Source organism: Chiroxiphia lanceolata, chromosome 11, assembly GCF_009829145.1.
Source record: "Chiroxiphia lanceolata isolate bChiLan1 chromosome 11, bChiLan1.pri, whole genome shotgun sequence".
NCBI lineage: Eukaryota > Metazoa > Chordata > Aves > Passeriformes > Pipridae > Chiroxiphia > Chiroxiphia lanceolata.
In genome coordinates, this window is record NC_045647.1 from 12,021,622 (window position 1) to 12,041,151 (window position 19,530).

At 40.7% G+C, this 19,530-nt stretch overlaps 1 protein-coding gene across 1 annotated transcript in view; it reads left to right on the forward strand.

Annotated features, from left to right (window-relative positions):
- EEFSEC (eukaryotic elongation factor, selenocysteine-tRNA specific) overlaps positions 1-3,593 on the forward strand; it is a 120,031-nt gene extending 116,438 nt beyond the window's left edge. Inside the window, exon 7 of the mRNA XM_032698828.1 lies at positions 2,575-3,593. Within this exon, the coding sequence (XP_032554719.1) occupies positions 2,575-2,759 (185 nt within the window). The 3' untranslated portion in view covers positions 2,760-3,593. The remainder of the gene's footprint in view (positions 1-2,574) is intronic.
- The last annotated feature ends 15,937 nt before the right edge of the window (positions 3,594-19,530 follow it).

The window sequence follows — 19,530 nt, forward strand, 5'->3', positions numbered from 1 at the left end:
TGTCTCTCTGGGGTGAGAGGCTGACCCTCCTTGGGGGAATCACTGCTGTGGACAAGGGCTTGCAGTGACAGCCTGGGTGCCTCACTTCATATACCCATAAGGGAAAATTTTGGCTGCAATTTTAATGCCACATCTCCTCCCTTCCTCTCTCCTTTCCGCCAATTAGCATTTTTTGAAAATTAGAGCCTAGCGAAGCCTGCTAACATAAATAAAAGTGTTTTAGGATTTGTTTGCTTTAATTAAAGTGTGTCTTTCTGAAAGGATTTAGTTAAACATCTTTCTTAAACAGTGCTGTGCCAGTAACAGCAACATTAGTAATAGTGATAAGACTCAGAAAGGGAAACCAACTAGAAAGCAAAATGAAATGTTTCTTTGTCCAAAAAATAAATGGTCTTCCCAAGAAAGTGGAGGAAACCCCATGCAGGAAAACTTACAATTAGGTTGATCAAAACAGTAGAAAACATAAAATATGAAATAAATCCTGCAAAGGTATAGAGCAAGGCTGTGTGAGATCACTCTTTTTACTGGCTTTATTTTGTTTTCTTCTGTTTTGACTCTTGCTGGTTTTTTTTCTGGCAGGACCCAAGATGTTCTCAGAGCTTTCCAAATAGGAAATAAGTTGCTTTTCATGTAGTGATAAATTATTTTTCACAGTGAAGTTGGAATGATTGTAAGGGTAATGATATTAATGGGATTTATATGAAAGCACCCAATTAAAAAATTGAAACAGTTGCATCAAACATGACTATACAATGTAATAAAATCATATAATAAATATGTGGTCACACCACCCCATATTACCTAGTTTGATTAATTGAACCTTACACGTGCAAAGATAGTCATTATCAGACTTCTCAGCCATCAAGGAGGAGCAGTCTCAATTATTTTCACAATGAAATAATCATTGCTTTTTTTGTGTTCTGCCATCTGGAGAGAGAAAACAGCAGCTGCCATGACTGTGAAATGCAAGATCTTGCAGAACAGTACAAAGTTGATTCTGCTTGATACTGGACTCCTGCAACCTTAATGTAGGCTGTAGTTTATTTAGTTAAATACAAAACGTCCTGCTTTTCTCCTCTTTTGGGTGCTTGCATTTTATATATTGTTTTTATTTTTTTTTTTTTTTCCAAGAAAGCAAGACTGATCCCTTTCTCTCCAAAAGTATCCCTGTGGCTGCACTGCAGGGCCTTAGGGCTGGTTTACAGCATCTGGTTATGAGATGGCAAATGGGCGGTTTCCTGGTTTTGCTTCAGCACTTCCTCGTTTCTTCCTTTCCCTCGGCTGTGTGGTGGGAATGCCGCTTGGAACAATTTGCTCTCTGACACAGCAAGATGAGAAGGTGGGCTCTGGGGCCACATCCCCCTGCAATCAGCTGTGAGTGCCTCTGGACATGTCTGAGCTGGAGCAAATCACCTGTGCCTGTAGACCTCCTGTCTCCAGTAAATCATAAGCATCTCAATCTTTTTGTCAGGCCGTGATATGAGAATCCGCATCTGAATTTCAATATGAGGGGAGAGAGGCTGATTAAGTGTTTGAGATAAGGTTATGTGACACCATAGGTTAAAAATATCTGAACTGATTTTGGCCAAATGCCTGAGAACCACATTGCACCGTATTCAGGTGGCACTGAAAAGCTTCCGAGGAGTTTGCTGTCTTCTGCTTTGTACAAGCAATTTTCAGGAGTGGTCCTTTAGGAGCTGCATCTCTCTTGTTTTACAGCGTTTCTTTGGACTTTGCTATCCTGCATTTCTTATCTAAAATGTCTCCAACGTGTTGGAACTTATTATAAACCCTGGCCGTTTAGGAAGAAAAGGGCAAATATTTCTGTTTGGCACAAATGTCTGGAGAAAGACTCAAGTTAGATCTGTGGAATTCTGTGCAGGTTAATTCTAGTTCCAATAAACAGTGCTATTTTTTCCAATAAATAAATACTGTGTTTTAACAAAACAAAAGACCCAGCAAACAAAACCAAACAAACAACCTCCCTAAACAAACACAAAACTGTATAACTTGCAGAGTGCAAATTATAAAATAAAGCAGTGTGCTTCTGGTAAATCTGGGAAATAGACTTAAAGAAATTCTAGAACCTTCTGACTCTTATGACTGTACATAATGTTAGTATTTTACTGGTTGTTTTTTATTCATGACCTGTATTTTTATAAATATTCTTAGTGATGACAAGAAACTTGGGGTATGTAAACTTTGGGTGTAAATAATAGGAAAGACCTGCTAAGTAAAAGGCTTAGATCAGGCAAGTTGGTCTGGCTTGTTTAAATTCTTGCCTGTGTTTAATAGTTTAAAAGCTGTAGATGGAAACAGAAAGATTCGGGATACTGCACTGGATTTGGGGATATCACTTTTGTGAACTTTATGTTTAAAGACTTCTCTTATTTTTGATGTAAGTTACCATATTTTAAAAGTCTGATGCAGAAATATGACTTTCCTAATGCATTTGATTTACCTTCTTATTTTTCTTGGTTGATTTCAGATGTAAACTTGGCTGCTTACTTTTTCTAGCTATACTAAAATATGATGTTGAATGTGTTTATGATGTGTGTTCCTGTTCTTTTACAGATGGACTGAAGCCAGATACCAAGATGCTTCTTACTGTTGCCTCCAAGAAGAAATCTAAGGGAGGGAAGGGGGATATGACCAAGGAAGATGAAAGCAGCAAGAATGATTCAGCCCAACCTGTTACTATCTCTCTTAGCTTTAAGAGATACGTCTTTGACACGCAGAAGAAAATGATTCAATCCTGAGAAAGTAAGGGAGGCCTCTAATAGCACCTGAAAGTCCAGACTGAAGTGATTTGAGGTGGAATGTATTTCTTTTCTGGACACATTAGACTTGTTACTTCTTCACCAACAAAGCCTGGAAGCTTCTGCTGATTATATGCCCCCTTCCACGATCTTTACCATCTTATATTGTTTGTTAGAATTTGCTTATTTTGTCATCTTTGTGATGTGAATCTTTATGGCATCTCAGATAATGTCACCTGCCAGATTGGGTGTACATTTGGGTGTACATTGTAATTGCACTGTTTTTCTGGAGAATTGTGTTGAAGCTTCTCTTGATTTAGAAGTTTGCCACCAGTATAAATCTAAATCAAGTCAGGATGTGAATTTCATGTGACCCACAAAGGGAAGCTGATTATTCTAGGCTTACTTCCCTGAGCAAAGCAGGAGACAGAAAGTGCACAGTTTAATAGGTGAAACCTAAAATGGATGTTTCACATTCCTTCAGCTGCAGCTATGTAAGATGCTATCTGAGAGATGGTATGGATGTTTTTTATAAATATGATTTATATCTAGAAATGTTTTTCATATTAAACATAATAATGTGTGTGACTGAGAGAGTCTTAATTATTCTGTTTACTCTTCCAAAGGTTCAGAACCTATCTTCAGTGGCATTTTATATAACTTTTCTGAATTTCCTGCCTGTTCTCCAGTGAATCCTATTCCAGAACTGTTTTCTTTTTTTTTTATTTTTTTTTTTGTAACCACAATATCTTTTGTGTGTGAAAGAAAAAGTTGCCTCTGGAAATAGTCAAGGGCTTTATTTCATTAAAATAATGATAGAAGATTGCTGCATAAGCCTTGTAAAATGAATATCTCCAAGATGCTTTAGAAACCATTAGTTGTTTAATAGGGATTTCATGGCTGCTTTAGTTCTTCCTCTCAATTTTGTGTCCTAGGCTCATAAAAAGGAGAACACTGGTAATATTCTTTCTTTGTTATGTACAAAGCACAGACACCTTAACATGAAGACTAACAACGATTCTACAGGTACAAAAGCTGTGGTGTGGAACAGAAATCGGACTTGGGCTTGTCAGCATGGAAAATGTTAGTTCCTGCCTTTTGAACAAAAAGAGTACCTCTTGATGCTCAATAGCAGCTTCTGACCCACTCACTGAAGTCAACCATGGATGGTGACTGTGTGTATAATGTAAGTGCATTAGTTGCACGTGGAAGTAAATAACTAATAAATCACTACACTCATTAATCATTATTATATCCATTGATGGGTGTGAGTCCATCATGCTAACATGATCCTGATTTTTTTCAATCTTTTCCTTTTAATTTCCAGGTAACCACAGTGGATACAAATGGCAAAGCTATCAGCTATTGAGAGGATATTTACAGCTGGACAGTCAAGAGACAGGGCAAGTCTGGTGTCTAAACTAGGTTCATGGCCCCCCTTTAAATCAGAACAGAATTAGTGCTTTGTGTAATAATCCCAAACAGTTTCTGCTGAGTGAGTCCCAGCAAAGCTTTAGCACATCCCTTAAGATTATGGGGTATGCTTTCAGTGTGATCCCAGAGGAATTAGGCAGGCAACTTCAGCTGTGGCTTAACGTGACTTGCACTGCCAACCTTGCTGGAAAATGTATCCTTCTGTAATGGAAAAAATGCATTTCACACCCCTGTCACCTCTCCTTCCCAATTTCTCACTTCTTCCCAGACACCCCTAAAGGCAGTCATTGGAAAGAACATTTATAATGTTATCTTTCTTTCAAGCCTTTATCAAATCCTGTTTTGTACTCTGCACTGTTACCTCTGCCTAAGATGCTGCAGTGATGGAACACAGAGAAACAGATGACATAGAAGGAATGGTGTTATTATCATCCCAGGTTAGTCTAAGAATTATTGGTAGAAAAAAAACCTCATAAAAAAAATTGAAATGAATTGTTAAGAAACTTCTATTTGTATCTGTGTAGTTCTAGTGTCAATGCCAAATTTTAAACAGGTTGCTAAATTCTACCAACTCTGGAGTATTGGGAAGAAAAGGAGAGTGATCAGGAGAGGTGCTTCCAGAGTTGTTAGCCTTGCAGTTACAGGTTTTTGTCTTCCTCATTTCTAAGGCATTTTTGACTAGTTCTGGAGAAGAGACTGTCAGTGTAAATGGGAATATGTATTTTTGCAAAGGACTATCTAATTAATGTTTTACCCCCCTGCACTGTGGATTGGCCAGTGAGTCTGCTGTTATGGAACTTTATCCCTTTGAAAACTCATTAACCCTGAACAGTAGATTTGCAACCCTCTGCTTGGCTGAAAGGACTCCTGGTGCTGAGGGTCCCACGGTTTATTTGCTTGGGATACTTCAAGGGAGGGAACAGCAACAACTTCCAGAGTTGGACCTCCATCCTTTTCTTGTCCAGTCTCTTGTAACCATACTTTTAAAATCTTCCCCTTATGTTCCATCTCATTTCCAGACTAGCATACTACCTCTGCATTTTCCTTCCATCCTCTCAGTCCAAGACCTACCCTCCTCCTCAGTCCTCCTGTTTCCTATCATTGATTCTCCTTGCTCTGGCTCTACTTTTGCCTCTGGAGGAGGAGATGTAAATTTGGGTGCTGGCAGGACTCCCAGCCTGCTGTGGGAGCCCAGCATGGTGGGAAAGGTTCTTGCCCTTCAGCTCACACCAGCCCCTATGTGTGTAACTGCCTCTGTTCAGGCTGTGACTTGGGCATTGTCTCCTGGACAGCTGCCACAGACCCACAGGAGCTGTGCTGAGGGGTGTGTGCTGTGCCTGACATGAGTCCCTTCAGTTGCTGCTGTATCCTGTCCTTCTGCTCTGCCCCTGTTGCAAAGCCCCATCCTCTCATTTTGCTCCCCTTGCAGAGGTTTGTGTGCAGTGGAGAGTTGGAGAGGAATCTGTTGAAGATTGGGGTTTGGTTTTGTGTTTTTCCCAATATAGAATTCCAAAAGGAGAACTTAAGTGTGCCTAAGAACTTTGATTATAATGTGCTATTACTGCAGATCTCTGGCTGCTGTCCTGAGGCTGTTGGATACACATTTGAAAAAGGGTGAAATGGTGGAACAAAATGATTATGGGAAAATCAAAGCTTTTAAAGACATTTGCAGGATGAACAGATGTTCAAACATTCTTTTATTTGGTTTCCAGACAGACGTGGAGACTTTCCTTTCATCCTCATAATCAGTGCATTATGCTGTAATTTGTAAAAATGGCATTAAAAAAATATTAACAGGGTCATATTGTGATCTACTGACTCTGTGTTATTAAGCCATGAAGTTAAGAACGGCAACTGGGAACATGGGTTAAATGTTGCAGAATGTACTGTACTAGGATACATTGTCAGACTCTATTATAATGAATCCAAAATGGAATAAAGATGTAAGGAGTGTTTTTTAATACTGCTAAGGTTGTCAGTGTTGCAAAACTAGGAATTATTACGGCTGTGCAGATGTTTGGTGTAATACATCTTTGGGTTGAGGGGAGAGTTAGAAGGGAAAAAAGCTTTGTTTTTACAAGCCTGTTTTCTACTTTTCCTTGGAATTTATTTTGGGACTGCAGTCTGGCTTGTGATCATGCCAGAGGTCTGGAGCCATTAGGGTCAAAGCTGTGTTCGTGGTAGCAAGGATTCAGTAGGTGGCATCCTTTGCTTGGAATCAAAGCTGTCTCCCCACCTAAAAAAGGGGGTATGCACTGGAACTGAGAATGAAGGGTTTGAATCAGGCTTGCAACCCAGCTCTCAAAGAACAGCTTCTATTAAAATAGAAGCTTGAGAAAATCTCATACCTTGAGATTTAGACAATTTAATGACTAGGACAGAGCCATCAGCTCCAATCTGTTGACCAAACCCTGAGGAGTGTCCTTTCTAGGTGTGTCTCTCTGGCTCTGTTGAAAACAGCTTTGTTTCTTAAATCCGGTTTTAATTGGTTGCAAGTACCTGCCTATGGAAAAATGAGCCACCTCCACCAGTGAAGTTCCTGGTGTGTAGGAGACCTCTCTTTCTGGGCATTGGGCACTTTCCCTGCCTGTTGAACAGTTGAACAGCCACGGGGTGGCAGAGCAAGAGGGAGAGACCAGTGTGGCTGAGAGCTAAAACGGTGCAGTTATGTCCTAGAGCAGCCACGGTCCACCCCAGGACTGCTGGGTGAGCAGCTCTGTGTTTACATCTGTGAAGTGCTCTGGGATCTTGTGAAATAAAGGATTAAAGGCAGCAGAGGAATGCTACCTTATTAACAGTTTCAAAAGCTCTTCATGTTTTCCCTGTAGTTTAATATCCGCAGTGAGCTGGAAAGCTCTTCATGTACAAACACATGGGTTTTAAACAAACTTACTGAGGATATAGAGAGAATAATTTTAAGATAGAGCCTAGCACTGTGAACTAACTTGCCAAGCCTGGGAGAAGGGGAAGAATGGTAGGACTTCAGTTTGTAAGGCCAGTTTTGCTAGATGATGGGCATCCAAAAAGAATCCAGGCGTTTGGGGGAGTTGTGTTTAAGCAAGATATTGGCAGTCTTCTGGGATTCCCCACAAATCCTCCTGCTGTTCGGTGCAAAAATAGGTTAAAAACATCATTTGACACAGTTGTAGGTCTACAGTAGACAATATGTAAGAGGAGAAAGAGTACAGTGGATCTGCTTATTTCCTGCTTCCAAGGTCAGAATATGGAGTCTTTCCCACACCTGCTGCCTACTGGGCTGGTTTTAGTTCCAGTTGTTAGTGGACTTATAATTTAGGGTAAAACGGATTTTTCATTCCTTGGTAAGTATGACAGTTCTTTGGTTTTATTTGTGTGTCTGATATTAATGCTTTTTCAAGGTGGTATAATCAGTGTGCAATGCTCAGATCATCTTCTTCCCCCTCAAGGTGACTGTTGCTTGTCAAAGGTGAGTCCTCTACAGGACACCTTTGTCTCAGGAGCACACGTTTCTGATGTGCATTTGTATGCTTTTTCTAGTAAATGACAGGAGAGGGAATCTATCAGATTCTTCTCTTTTTGTAGCTCAGGGTCAGCCGTGAAAGGAACTCACTGACCAGAATTGTAAATCCTGCAAGATCTTTGGTACATCTGAGCCCTATACTGCTTTACAAGGCTCATTCTTGATAACATGACTGTCTTTTTGACTATTGAGTCCTTGCCAGTCCTGCCTGTTCTAGTTTATATTTCTTAACCAAAAGGTAATTTGAGGTCTAGATCCAGTGCTGCTAAGCTGACAGCTGTGGTATAGTGATTGAGGTGCCTGCTAACACTCTTGCATTGGCATTTTGGCTAAACTGATCTGATTACTTTTGATCCTTTAAGAAATCTAGTCTAATCATCAGCTCTAGCATGTTCTGTTTACATCAGTTTCTTCTCCTTTGATTGGAAGTCATGCAGTCTTCCTGTGTCTGGATTGATCATGCTTAGATTTCTCAAGGGCCTCATTCATGTCAATCAGAGTCCATCCTTTTTAGACTGCAAAATTGCTTTTATTAGGCTGTATGAGACCCCCATTCAGATGTGTAGGAACCAGTTCTTTTATACTATTTTCTGTGAAAAGTGATATTTTAGTGCCTATAACTTCACTCTGACAGTTAGGAGGAATCCCTGCCCTCATGGTGAATTATTCCCAAAACAACATTCCATAGGGACAAGCTGAAACTTAAAACTAGATGAGGGATCACTTATTTTAGCAAAGAAGAAATTTAGGCAAAACCACTCTGTGGGGTTTCTGTCTTAAGCTTCACTTCAACCAAAGCTCAGTTGAACTCTGCACCCTCTGTGAGAACACTGTTTTTTTACCTGGAAAGATCAAGATCTTTCAGAAGCTCTCCTAGTAACTGTAAAGTCACTGAAATATCTACACTGGTGCCCACTCCTTTTAATGGGTATGGGATTTTTTTTCTGCAGAATGCTGATCATACTCTCTATGAGGGCATTAGAAATGCAGATGGAGTACTTAGTTGCTTACTGTGCAGGAATTGGAAATAACCAAAATTATTCCCCCCCAAAAATTAGGCATCTGAGATGTTTTCATTGTCTGTGTGTATTCTTTGACTTCCTATTTCTTATTACAGAAATACCCATTTTTATATGATAGCATAGGAATGATTTCTGTCTTGTCAGTGATATCCTTTCTGGTGATTGATTTCTTGGTTATCACCACACACTGAGCCAGTGATTGTAGAGAATCAAGTGAATTTTCCAAAGTCTCTTTTCTAAGTTAACACTCCCAGTTCTAGGCCTATATGCATTAATTTGCATTTATCTGGTTTGAAGCTTGTTTGCCTTTGTTACCCACTTAGTTGTGTCTGATTTTTCTGGATCTCCTTGCCATGTAGCTTTTGCATTATTTGTAGTGAAAGAATCTGAGAGCTGTCCTGTCTGAGCATTTAAGCACTTGGACTGAGGTACTGAGAAAAGAGGGAGAGGGTGTTTGGATGACCTGTGCTGTGTGCATGGCTCAGAAGGTTCTCTTCAAAAGGGGTTTTTGCATGGGGAGTGCACATGCCCCCAAAGCAGAATGCAGCTCATGCAAGAGGGGGAGCAAACATGATTTTATTCTCTTTAGCTGTTTTGGTTTTTTTTTATACCTTGAGATTTAGACATAGAGTTGATGTTCTGTGTGTAATATAGTTTTAATGTAAGAGTGAGACACTAATTCAGATCTAAGTGTTGTTCTGTGCATCAAAACCCATGTTTCTTAAGTCTCATCATCACTTATTTCCTTACAAAGGTTAATGTAGAGGAGTATACCCATGGAAAAGATTTGAAATGTTGGACTACTCACGAATTCTTGCTGGAAAGTTTTTTTCACTTCACTTTACATCTTAAGATACAAGAAGGATGTCAGACTGTTGGCTGATTTCCTTGGCAAGTGTTCAGCTACCTATTGTAACCTATGGCAGCTGAAGGGAAAGGTGGGATGGTATAAACAGTGTTCTGGCACGAGGGCAGAAAGTTAAGAGTACAAGATGCGTTTTCTCATGTACATCTTATTTCATCTAAAAAAGAAACAAATAAGGTTTCATTGCTAATGAATGTGGCAGGGAAAAGGAAGGGATGATATTATGTCATCTTGCCTTTTTAAAAAGGTAGTTGGGGAGCTCTGGTAAGAGAAACATTTTGTTTGGAGAAAAATGCAAATCCTTTTATACTTCAGTCTGTGTGTGGGGTTGTGTTGTTTTTAACTGTGAAAATTAATCTGTGCTTACAACCCCACTGGGTAGATGGACAGTTTGGTCTCCACACAGTTCTAAGTTGAGTTGTAAATCTCATGTCAAAGCATGGCAGTTTCAGCAAGAGATCTGGATATAGAACGGTGCAAGAGCACAGAGGTTTGCCAGATTGGAATGAAAATAGAGCAGTCAAGAAACAAAACTGAGAGGGACAGGTTTAGGCTGAAATGTATTTGTAGAGACCTAGAACTGCTGTAATAACAGTATCTGAGCACATTTATTTAGTAATTCTGTTGGTATATAAATGTTTAAGTATCACAGGTTTTAACATATACAATCTCTTTTAAAGCTGAAGCTGCTGCAAGAAAAGCTCTTGCAAAGCGTTTCATCAGTTCCAAATGCTGACAGTATTTGACAATTTTTGCCCTTGATATATGATGTATTTCAAAAACATTACATACAACTCTCAGTGATGTGTCTGTGCAGTGAATCCTTGCCCAACTGATGGGTACAGACGTGGGAGTGTGACTTTAGTGAGTTGTCTGCTGTCACATGTGAGATGCTGCAGAGGTGGAGCAGAGCCTTCAGACTGTAGCTCCTGCTGCTTCTCTTCCCGCATTTCCCTTGCTGCCATGCGAAGGCCACTTCCAAGTCTGCTGTTGCTAGCCTTGAGGGTAGTTTGTCCAGACTCCTCAGAACTTTTCCTTTCTTTCCTGAGGCAAAAGAGGAAGTTTGAGATAACTTCATCTTTCGTTGAGGCGATGCAGACAGAGTTTGTCCGTGTGGTCCATTTTTGGTTTGGTCTGCCTTCCAGAGGCAGGTGCTAAGATGGATTGTCTGTGGTGTGCCACGTGCCCTAAAAAGGAGACTCGTCTAGGAAATGGTACCGGTGTCCCACTACTAAAATGGGCAGAAGTGAACTTGTAGTACCTTTGTCCACAGTTATTTGCTTAAAATACTAACATTAATGTGATCTATGAAAGAGCAGCAAAGATCACCTTCAGTTTGTAAGTCAGTCTTGCTAATTTGCAACATTAGTTTTGCTAGTTAGTGTGTGTGGGTTTTTTCCCCTTAATTAAAATTTTTAATTAGAGCATGCTGTGTATTAAGATGTTAAAGCTTTGACTGGCAGTTTGGAATTGCAGAAGGATCAGCTGCCTCTGTGGGGCTGCAGCACAACAGGGATTAGCTCGCACCCTCCTGCCTGCAGGTATGTTTTGCTTGAGTTGGATCATCCGAAAATGTTCCTCCAGGTAGGTAGAATTCATCTTCCTGATCAGACCTTGTCTGTTCCGAGGGGCCTGAATTTAGGGGAGAGCTACAGATTCACAGATCATACATGAGGTGTGAAGACAAAATCTCAGAACTGAATGACAAATAGGGGAATTGTTGGACTGTTTCACCATGGTGTGTCAGCCTTGCCCCTTTATCCACTTACTCCTCTTGTGATGCTGCCAGTGCAGGAAGGTTCCCTGTCCCTGTCTTTGGAGATCAGTTACTAAGTTTGGCACTTTTGCAGCTCCAGTTCTCAGTCCTGCCTAGAAATGAAGAGCTGCCTGAAGAGGTTTCCCCATCTCTGATCTGCTGATCTCAGCTGTCTGTAACACTCCATGCATAGCGAGTCACTGGGTGTGAGGGAGCCTTGCGGGCTGATGTATTTTGAGTTGCTCAGGCTCCCTTACCTCATTTTTCTTCTCTCCTGCTTCCAAGAAGATTCAAGGGAAGATAGGGGTGCATAGATTCTAAAACATTAGTATTTAATGTTTCCAGCATCACACGCTTGGAAAGTACAAAAACTTCTGCCATGGATAATTATGGAATAACCTACTTATGGGAACTGTTTCCCCAGACTCCTCACACTTCGAGGATATCTTGTGTCCTTTGAGCCTGAAAACTTGTATTTTTGTTCTGTCTAGAGTAAGTGTGGGTTTTTCTGTTAGCCAGACAAATACACAATCATTTAAAAAACTGCTGAAATGCATTTTCCAAGATATCTTGTAGCACTATAACCCACAAGCTAATTATGAAACTGCAATTATAATTTGCTATTTTGAATTGATTTCATGTTCTGATGGAACAGAAGTCATGATTTCCCTTCCTTCCTGCTGCTAATTTGTTTATCAGATGTCATCTCTCTTTGGAAGTGCAAGTCTTTGCAACCTCTGTTGGTATAGAAAACTACCCGTGTTTCTGGTAGTTTTAGTAAATCTACATGCTCTTCAAAATGAAGATTCAGCAGTAGCATTTTAATAATTTGGATTATATCTGTCCCTTTTCTTAAGCAGAGTCCTGCTGTGCAGGATCTGTGTTCTATTGAGCTGTTCACAGTGATGCCCAAATCTTTTATCTTGGAGCCTTCTGTTAATGTATCAGTGTAGTTCAATTTGTACGTCCTTTGCGATTAACTTTCACTTGTCAATACTGAATTTCAGCCTAGCTTTGGTGGTACTTAAGTTCTTCCTCCTTCTCTTCCTGCCAGCTAAATTAGCTTTCTGCTATTTGCAAATCTTCTCCAGTTGTAATTCTTCCCTTTCTGGAAGGTCACTAGTTAAACAACACTGAGTTAGTGTGGAGGTTTTTAGCACTTATTTAATCTTTCATTTACTGAAAGCCAGATTCTTACTTTACTTCTGTCCTTTTCCTTCTTTGCTTTGCAGAATGTCTTTGGTAAGCCAATGGTTTATGAAGCTGTGTGGATAATTCCAGTATAGGAGAGGTGCACAGTTTTTCTTTGTTTTCTGGTGCTTAGTGAATGACATTTATCAGGATGATTGACCAGCCTGGTTTTGATTGTTGCCTCATGGTTTTATCTGGCATTGAGGTAAGCTCACACTGGTCTGTAATTCCCTGGAGAACTTGTAAGTTCTCTTTTAACGAAAATGATAACATTGGTAACTGACTGTGGTTAAGACATGTATGTCTCTTAGTGTGTAAATCATTTAATAATGCTGTCAATAATCAGTGATGCATTTTCTAATTTTCTGCTGATTATGCAGTTACTTAGTGGACTTGTCATTTTTATACCAATCAATGGAAGTGACTAAGGGTACCCTGGCTACTTAAAAAACCCCAACTAAATAAGAGAAAGAGTCTTAATGTAGTTCAGAAGCGTGTTCCTGTTGGGTTTTGTTTGGTTGGGGGTTCTTTTTGCCATACAGAAGTACAATAACCTAAATCAACAGTTGATAATTAATGAATGTTATCAAGCATCTCTACTTTTCGATGAGCAGTTCTAGTTCAGAACTGATCACAAAACTGGATCAGGCATCCCCAAAAATTCCAGAGTTTGTCACCTAATTGTGAAAGCAGATTCTGTTTTAAATTAGTAAAGCTGAAATTTTCATTATTCATATGAACTTTAAGCTAGCACTGTCAGAAAGCATCATGGAATGAGTTTTTGCTGGAAGGACTTTTGTGGGTATCGTGAATGTTGGTGGGCAACCCCTGAGGAGGGGCTGAGCAAACCCAGTGTCACCATTCTGCACTTGGCTACTCCCGACTTCTGCCTGTAGCAGTAACTTTGAGTCCAGCATTTCAGTGCCTGAAAAAAAGGAACATCAGAAGAGGCTTTGCAACAAGTTGAAAATGAGCAGTGATGTAGAAAATATGCCATGATTGAAAAAAGGCTGATTTAATTAAATGTTTATGGCTGAGACGCTCTGGTGTAAACAGCCTGTGGCTCCTGGCTTGCAAATTAGGTGTCTTTCTGTTTGTGCTTGGGGTACCAGAGTTTCTGTCACTCTGAGCTCAAAATATCAAATCCAGGTAAGTGATTATGCACTATATGAGGCAGGAGAATTCCTTCCTTAACTCCAGGAGTGCAGCCTTTCTTGGAGGGTGGTCAGCAAGAGCACAGCGAATTACAGAGCAGTACTGCCATGTCCATTCCTTGTGGCATTGGTGTGTGAAGAGGAGGAGCTCTGTTACATGTATCATTTGGAGGACAATATGATAATGTCGAAGATTGTACCAGATCAGATGTATACTGAGCTTCCACTCTGTTTCTGACATCTGTGTTTTTGTCTTGGAGTCCCGTGGCTTGCTGTGTTATGGGAACTTAGCAGTGATACTCAAAAGAGCAGCAGTTGTTTTAAAACTAGTCACTGAGTCTTGGAGCAACTGTATCCAATTTAGAATCAATATAAAAATATTAAGGAAAGCAAACCCTCTTTTGTCCTGTCTGTTAGCAAGATCTCTTCAGAATCTGTTGTTGATAAGCATTTCTCTGCACCTTTTCAGTGTCATCGCTTAGATCGTATCTAGAATGACAGGAACTCTTGTGTCTTGAAGGAAATCCTAAAGTCATCTTGTCCCTCTCCCTACCCAGAGGAGGGATCAGCTGTATGCATGTTTTTCTTTTGCAGTGTCCAGCTGACTTGTTTTTTAGATATTTTTGTCACTGTCACAGAATTTCACTATCATTAGGCTTGTTTGAGAGGGCAAGGGAGTGGGTTTTTTCTCCCAGTATCTTACTTTTATCTTTCATGTTGCAGTGTAAGCCTATTTATATTTTTTTTTTATCCCTATCCACTGTGATACAGAGAACAGACTATTCCTTTTCACTCTGCAATGCTCTTTATGTATCACATCCATGTTCAATCTTCTTTTCTCTGGACTAAAAATGTTCTTTGTTGGTACAGTCTCTCCCCTTAGGGGCTGTGTTTGGTAGATCTGGGGTTGTTTCTGTCTTTCTGAGTTTCTCCAAATGGTCATTGTCTTTCCTTAAGAGCATTTCTCTCAGCCAGGCAGTTCTCTAGCTAAGGCCTCATGGGTACTGAGTGATTAAAGCAGGATTTTAACTTTGGAGGTCTCAGAATGTCTTCCTGTTTCTGCTTCCCCATCTGTGGGTTTTGCAGAATCAGGAGTTTATTGCTTTGAGTTAATGTGTGAGCTCAGATCATGGAGCCTCTCTGTAGGTCTGTTATATGGGCTTTCATTATTCATTCTGTACATTTCAACATCCCCTCTTAAATAGCTTCTTATTTTTCAGACTACTTTCCCAGTTTGCTGGGATTACTTAAATTCCAGTCCTTTCCTCCAACATACTCATTCCCACCTGATCTATCCAGTCATCGAGATCATTAATGGAAATACTGAAAATAGAATTAGCTCGAGGTCAGACCTCTGTGAACCATGCTTAATACATCTTCCCAAACAGTGTACCATTGATAACTATTCTCTTAATGTTCTCCAAACAGTGTCATGCTCAGCCTGTAATGAGTTTCTCTAGGTGACTTTTCCCTAGCTTGCTTATGCAAATGTCTTGTGAAAAACTGTCAGAAGTTTTTTTCTAAATCAGGCTATCTACACCTATATTCTAGGTGATGTTTTCAGTTTTTTCACTCTTATTTCATTTGGCTTAAGCTGCAAAACTGGATCTGTGTGGAGCCTGCTGTCCCAAGGCATGTGCTTATTTTTGGTTTTTACTAGAATCTGTTTTTTAGAGAAAAGTTAAATTTTTTAATATGTGAGAGGATGCTCAGGAATGTGGACTACTTTGTTGCAAAATATGTATGCAGGTGATATGCAAGTTTTCCTGTTTCTGTAGGTGCATTTCAATCTTGACCTGCAAGACTGTGTTCACAGCCTGATTTAAGTAGGCTGTACTCACAAGCCTAAATCAGAGCTGTCATCAAACACATGGGTGCCAAGTATCCAAACCCAACCTGGACCCAGTTTCAGTACTGCAGCTTTTCTCTCTCATGGCTCCTGTCTAAATCACAGTTTTAAGTCTTTTGGGGCTAAGAAGCAGCAAATTTTGCAGCTGAATTGAACAACACTTTGGTGACAGGGTGAATCCTAAAAAGAGTCTGAGGAGACATTCAGGCTCATTTTCATGTATGGAATAAGTGAGGATTTGAATTGCAGGTGAGCATTCTGGCCCATTTTAGTATCACAGTGCTTTCAGGTGTGATTAAAATGTTTTTGTTAACATTTAGAAATCAAATAAGAACATTTTCTGATAATTCCTTCTCCTTTCTTGGCCTTGTAATAAGCATATAATAAATTCAACAGCTGACGTCGTGAGGAGCTATTGGATTTAAGCCCATCTGAACATGTAGATATTAGGACGCCTCCTGCACCTTTGTGTGTAATGAATGGGTCTTAGTTATTATAAAGTGCTGCACAACTTCACCTCTGCACAGGGTGTTCAGAAAACAATCCCCAGCAGAAAATGCCTGCTATTGCCTAAGCCATGGGAAATGCTCTCTTACTCCATTAGCCTCGCTGCACTTGCTCAGTGTATTCCCCCGTAGTAGCTCCAAAGAGGAGAGAAACGTATCTTTGCAACCACGCAAGGGAGAATTAGCCCAACTGTATTTTACAGGTAAACTAACAAATAAGAGGAGAATCTGAGCGGCCCCCAGAGACCTGAATTTGTTTGCTGCTGGGCCGTTCTATCTGCAGCTGGCATCGGTGGAAACCTGAGTGCTCCATTAAAAGTTGACAACCTCTGTTCACTGGGGCACGGGGCAAACAGAGCCAGCCTGTTCTGCAGACAGACTGACGGCCTTTATCTCCCCCCACCCAGCTCGTGATGGGAAATGATGAGACTCTGAAACAAAAAGCTTGAAACTGGGACTCGGTGCTCTTACCCTGCAGCTGTCGGAGCCAGGAGGAGTAGGAACACAAGGTTGCCTTTCAGGGGCCATGTGGGAAATGCACCCAGTGCCACACATTAAGTGAGGGTTGGGGCTCATCTATAGGAATGGGGAATAATACATGGTGCTAGTGTGGGCCCCAGGTGGTGACATGGGGTGTGTGCATCTGAAAATCTTCATTCCAAAACCTTGGGGATGGTATGGGTAAGTTACCACTCCCAAAGTCGATGAGGACAATAGTCTGTTATAGTGTCTACTCTTTCAACCATGCCCACAGATTAATGCCTTAAGCAGCAGCCTACTACCCTTTCACCCACCCCAAGGAGGCTCGAGTCTATGCTGTGCTGTAGCATTATCTTGCAGTAAATGTGACTGCTCAAATGATGCCTTGATGCTCTGGTTGCTCACAAAGCAGAATGTAGAGGTATATGTGTCTTTGTTCCCATGTTGCAGCAGGGATTGTACCTCAAGCACATGGGATCAGGGATGATTCATGTGAAATACATAGAATTTAATGGGTTTGTCTTCTGAAAAGACAACCCTTCAGACAAGGGACAGTGTGCCACACAGGAAGTACGCTGGGCTTTGATGGTATCAGAGTTTGAAGGGAAATGCATGATAGTACAAATACAAGGGAAGTGGTCTTTCCAGTCTGAGTTTACAGATATTTGAGTGGTATATTCATTGGTTCTCCCATGCAGAAGAAGTTATCTTTACCCCATCCTTGCTGCTTCTCTGTCCCTTTGTTCCACCAACTGTTTTTATCAGTAGAGCACTTGGGTACAGCGAGCAAGTTGCTGTTTGTCACAGGCTTAAGGCTTTGTTTTGTTACTAAATGCTGCTGTTTTGTTACTTGCTGTTTTCTTTTGCAGTCTGGGTATATGAACAGTTCTCTGGAGTGTTGGGGTTGTACAACAACAGTGTTGTACTGGAGCACAACAGTAACACTGTAGTCTTGGGGTTGTTGGGGTTTTGTGCATAATAACTTTTACTTTTTACTTCAGTCAGGAAGTGTTATAAAGTGTGTAAAGGGAGAGTTCCCCATACCAGCTGCCTTTTGTTCATCTTAATCTCTAGTCAGTGAGTGACCTTTAGATTAACAGCTAAGATAGTAGTTTGTGCTCTAAAAGCTGGAACATAGAAATGAATGCTGCAAATACCCTTTTGCTCTTAGCTTTCCACCCTGTGATGGGTGCATAGGTAGAATCATCATTCTAATTACCTTTTGAAGGTAAAGGTGGTATCCTGTGAACGGGATTTTCGGAAGCAGTAGCCCTAAACCTACTCTTGCAACAGTCAAAGTGATTTTTATGGCTAACTTCAGGGGGAAGTGTGCCTACAGCATGCAGCCAAGGGCCCAAACCAAGTTGCTATACTGTATGGCTTGCACGTGTGACCTGGGTTGACCTCCAACAGAATTGGAGCATTTTCCCCTGAATTGCAGGGATTTAATCTCTTATGTGTAGGACATACTCTGATGCCTGTTCGATAGTCTCCAGATCTTACATACACAGTAAACTCTGGTACTCCTGCAGAGGAGGGGAAAAAGGAAGGGAAAACATCTGGGGGATGCAGCCCATGAGCACAGACCACTGAATGCATTTGGATATTGTCTTTTGGTTATAACAGTGTGTGAAACCTCAAGATAATCCACTGCAAAAATGGGGCAAGGATGGGTCCACAAAAAAATGCTTCTGGCTTAGAGCTTGTGCCCATGTTTTATGTCAATTTGACCGTGGTGTTGCACTGTACCAAAGAATAATCCAAAGCAATTTCATGTTGAATCTTGCTAAAGGATTTGTGGATTTGCTTTACTGGTACATGCAGAAGTCTCGAAGATTTCAGTCCTCCCTGCACTCCTCAGTTAACCTGGGAAGTGGTGAATGCTTAAGGTCTTAACTTTTTGTAGGTGTTCCTCAAATGAGTATGAAGGTTTCCAGTGAAGAGGGTGCTAGGAATGGGAAGCAGCAAAACTATTCAGGCACTTTTGGTGTAGTTCGTGATTAACTTCAGCCTTTAAGCCCTTCTCCCTGCATGCATAGGTCCAAGCCTACTGCTTGGCTTCGTGGCTTCTGAGGGGTTAGATTGGGAAAAAACCCCAATGATCTGAATGGCAGCAAGGATTTGGCAGTTCTGCAGACCCCTTAGCAAGTCTCTCTGGCGTGATGTTAAATATTTTCCTGCCAGGTAAGTGGATAATATGTCTTTTTGGTCTTAGTTTTAGCTACTTTGTGTCTCTGATCTTCAGGCTCCAGAAAAATTACTCTGGTCTTAAGAATACCCATCTAAAAGCATTTTGGTAGATGCCTTTGGTTTGTGCTGTTCTCTGCCTCCTTGTTTGGGACCAATACTTTTTTCTCTTGCCTGTCTTTTCTGACATGCTTCTGGTCAAGAGGTTCTGTTTCTTAGAGCACCAGGAGCAGAGTTAGAGGCGGAAGCAATGCAAAACTCTGATATGTCCACATCTTTCTTCAATCTGTTTATCTTCCGCAGAGGCCTGATAGTGAATGACATTCATATAAACAGTGGGTGAAAGACCTGATGTGCACAGTTCAAACATCCTGTCACGATCTGGGTACATGTACCTGATTGAAAAATAAACACCTAACCTGCATAAACATCTGATGTGTTTTCCTGGTTAAAATTTTGTGTCCCTGAGCAGTATTTTTGGAAGACTCACAGTTCATTCTTATGTTTTCCCACCATCCATAAGATATAACTTGGTTTTAATTCTTCTTTGAGCTGCTGGCTGTCGCCTGATGGCTGCTGTGGGCAAGTTTATTAGATCACATAAATTTGCACTCAGATAAACAGTACTTCAGAGAAATACTTAAATGCTTTTCTCTTTCTAGCAGTGAACTGTAAACCATTTTACACAATTTAGCCTGTCTCTCCCCTTCAATATACTTGAGGGAAAGGACAATGCTTCAGTCTAGAAAGCCATGTAGGGTAGGACCAGGCTATCATACAAATTCTGGAATCTCTGTTCTTGCAAATTTTTGAAGACCCAACTGGATA